Here is a 2,534-nt window from a genome sequence, read left to right on the forward strand (position 1 = left end):
GAAAGAGGGAGGAGGGAGCGCGCGTTTCATCATCGGCGGTGGCGGCGGCGGCCACTTATAAAACTTCTGGGCGCGCACCCTCGCGCTCAGTCTCCTCCGGCCGCGCCGCGTGCCTCCTCCGGCCACCAACGCCGCACCCGCCATTCGCCGGCCGCCCGCCGCAGCCCAGGCGTCCCGGCCCCGCTCGCCCGGCCTCCCGCCCCGGGCCCCGCGCTGCAGCCACCATGGGGCTCCTACCCGAGGCCGGCGCGCGCCAGGGCAACGGCGCCTCTGCGGGCCGAGCCAGCCGCTGTCCCCGCTCTATCTTCAGCAACGTTAAGGTGAGCGGAGAACCCGGGACGTTCTGGCCCGAGCCGCGCCGGGCGCACCTTCGGCAGGGGCCCGGCGTCAGTGCTGCGGGCGCTCGGGAGGCGCTGGGGGGGCGGGCTCCCTCCGGGCGGGCTCCCTGCCCCCGCCGTCCATCCGTCGGTGTCACGCTCCGGGACGCATCCCCGCGGGCCCCGCGCCGCCGGCGAGGGGGCACCTGGCCAGGGAAGCGCGTGCTGGGCGTGTGTGCGTGTGTGCATGTGTTTGTGCGAGTATGTGCTCGCGCGCGTGCTCACATGCCCTCGTCAGGGTAGGAAACAGGGCGATGAAAGTACTTGCTTATTGGGCCAACTCTATTCAGATAGTCCTGGCACTAGACGAGGGAATTGTTCTGTTCTTTGAAAAAGAACATCTCCGGGGCACCTTTTTGGGCTCCTGTGGGCAGTTACTTCGTTAAGGGAATGGGCTTGGAGTTGCCTGTGTCTGGAACCTCGTAGGGGACAGGCTGGGGTCCCTCTGAGATGAAGATCAGAGCCCATCTCATCCTGGGTGGCTGGCAGAAGGGCTGTTCTCCGCTAGGCTTTCGTCTTCCCCAAGGGCGGCAGCGCGTGAGCTCTGCTACCTGAACGGGCTGCTGCCTGCAATGCTGAGAATTCCCCCGAGGCTGGCAACCAACGCTGCAGCTCTTGGACCAGCTTTCCTGGTTCGGAACTGGCCCCAGGAAAGCAGCGGCTTTCGCAGTCTGTTCCGTAAAGTCTAGGCAGGTGCCTGGCAAGTTATGGGGAGTAGGTGAAGGGGTGTAGGCAGTAGTGTGGTGAGGACCCCCAAGGGGGTCAGGAATGCTTTCCACCCCCTCACAGGTCCAAGAGGACTAGAATGGTTGAATCCACACGGGGGCTTTTTTGCCTCTTCTGGCAGGGCAGAAGCAACCGAGGAATGCACCTCCTGTGGTGAGGATGTGGGAGGTTGTAAAGCCCAGGTCACGGCTCCTTGGGGTCTGGGTGGGAATTATGGTGCAGAGAGGTTGTTTCTGGCAATCACACAATCAGATGGGGCTAGGTAATGCCTCCAGTGGCGCAATTAAGGGGAACCCAGAACATACAAATGGAGGATGGGGGTCTCTGTGGGCCAGTTATGTGTGTCCAACAGAAAAGGATCTGGAGGTCACAGTGGAGCCCATCTATGTACTTACTCATATTGTTAGCAGTAGAGCTGGGCTCCCCACTCCTGCTTCTGCTCCCCACACCACACTAAATAAAGGTTGAATTGATTCCATGGTTGGACATAAATAAGACGTAGAAATTTTGAGATAGTTTAAAATAATCCTCAAATCTCCTCACCTTTGGCCAGACCCTGATGAGAACACTCTGTGGTTTTGGTTCCATCATTTAAAGGAGTTTAGAGAAGTTTCAGCAGAGAATTGTGGAGAACTTGGGGTTTATAAATTAGGAATTGGGAGGAAAGGGCAGGGGCAACGGTTGGGTGGTCTGAAAAGAGAGAGGCCCAGGAGGGAGCCAGGGTGGGGCCAACTCTCTCTGTTTTCACAACTCTTAGGGTTGGGAGCAGGAGGGACAGCTGACAGCGAGGGTAACCCCAAAGGAGATTGATCCATTTAGACCCGCCCTGAGTCCCTAAAATAAATGAGTTTATGGCAGCAGTTTCTTTGAAGATCTATAAAAATAAGATAATTTATCACGTGCTGATGATTTAGCCACATGTGCCTGAGGCCTGGGCCCAGGCCAATTGGCCTCCGGAAGGCTCATACCAGTTAAGAGTTTTTCTGAACCCTAAAAACCAGATTCCTTTAATCATTGCCTCCATTGATCCATAGTAATTCTAAGACCAGAGTTAGGAGCAACTTCCACTTAGCTTCACTTATCTGCCTGAAACCAGGTAGGAGATTGGATATCTCAAGGCACATCTGGGGGCTGGAATTCCATTAGTTAAACTCCCTGAAGTCGTTTCTTCCAGGGGGTAGGGCTGGCTTCTGGGGGCTTTGCTATTTGATGAGAGACTTCCTTCTCCCAATGAGAGGTTTGGTGGCTGCCATGCACCCTGCCAGGGGGGTATGGACTGCACATGTCGTGACATGTGTGACATGGGAGGAACACAGTACACCCAACCTGAGGACCCATCATTTTTCTAGGTTCCTCGTTGTTGGGACAGACTAACCAATAGGCTTTATGACATTCCTGCAAAACGCCACATACCACATGGTTTAGGGAAAG

At 56.6% G+C, this 2,534-nt stretch overlaps 1 protein-coding gene across 1 annotated transcript in view; it reads left to right on the plus strand.

Moving 5' to 3' along the window:
• Positions 1 to 224: 224 nt before the first annotated feature.
• The window catches only part of SLCO2A1 (solute carrier organic anion transporter family member 2A1), a 74,954-nt gene continuing 72,644 nt past the window's right edge, over positions 225 to 2,534 (plus strand). Inside the window, exon 1 of the mRNA XM_007457556.1 lies at positions 225 to 320. Coding sequence (XP_007457618.1) covers positions 225 to 320 — 96 coding nt within the window. The remainder of the gene's footprint in view (positions 321 to 2,534) is intronic.

This window comes from Lipotes vexillifer, unplaced genomic scaffold, assembly GCF_000442215.2.
Source record: "Lipotes vexillifer unplaced genomic scaffold, Lipotes_vexillifer_v1.1 scaffold86, whole genome shotgun sequence".
Taxonomy (NCBI): Eukaryota; Metazoa; Chordata; class Mammalia; order Artiodactyla; family Lipotidae; genus Lipotes; species Lipotes vexillifer.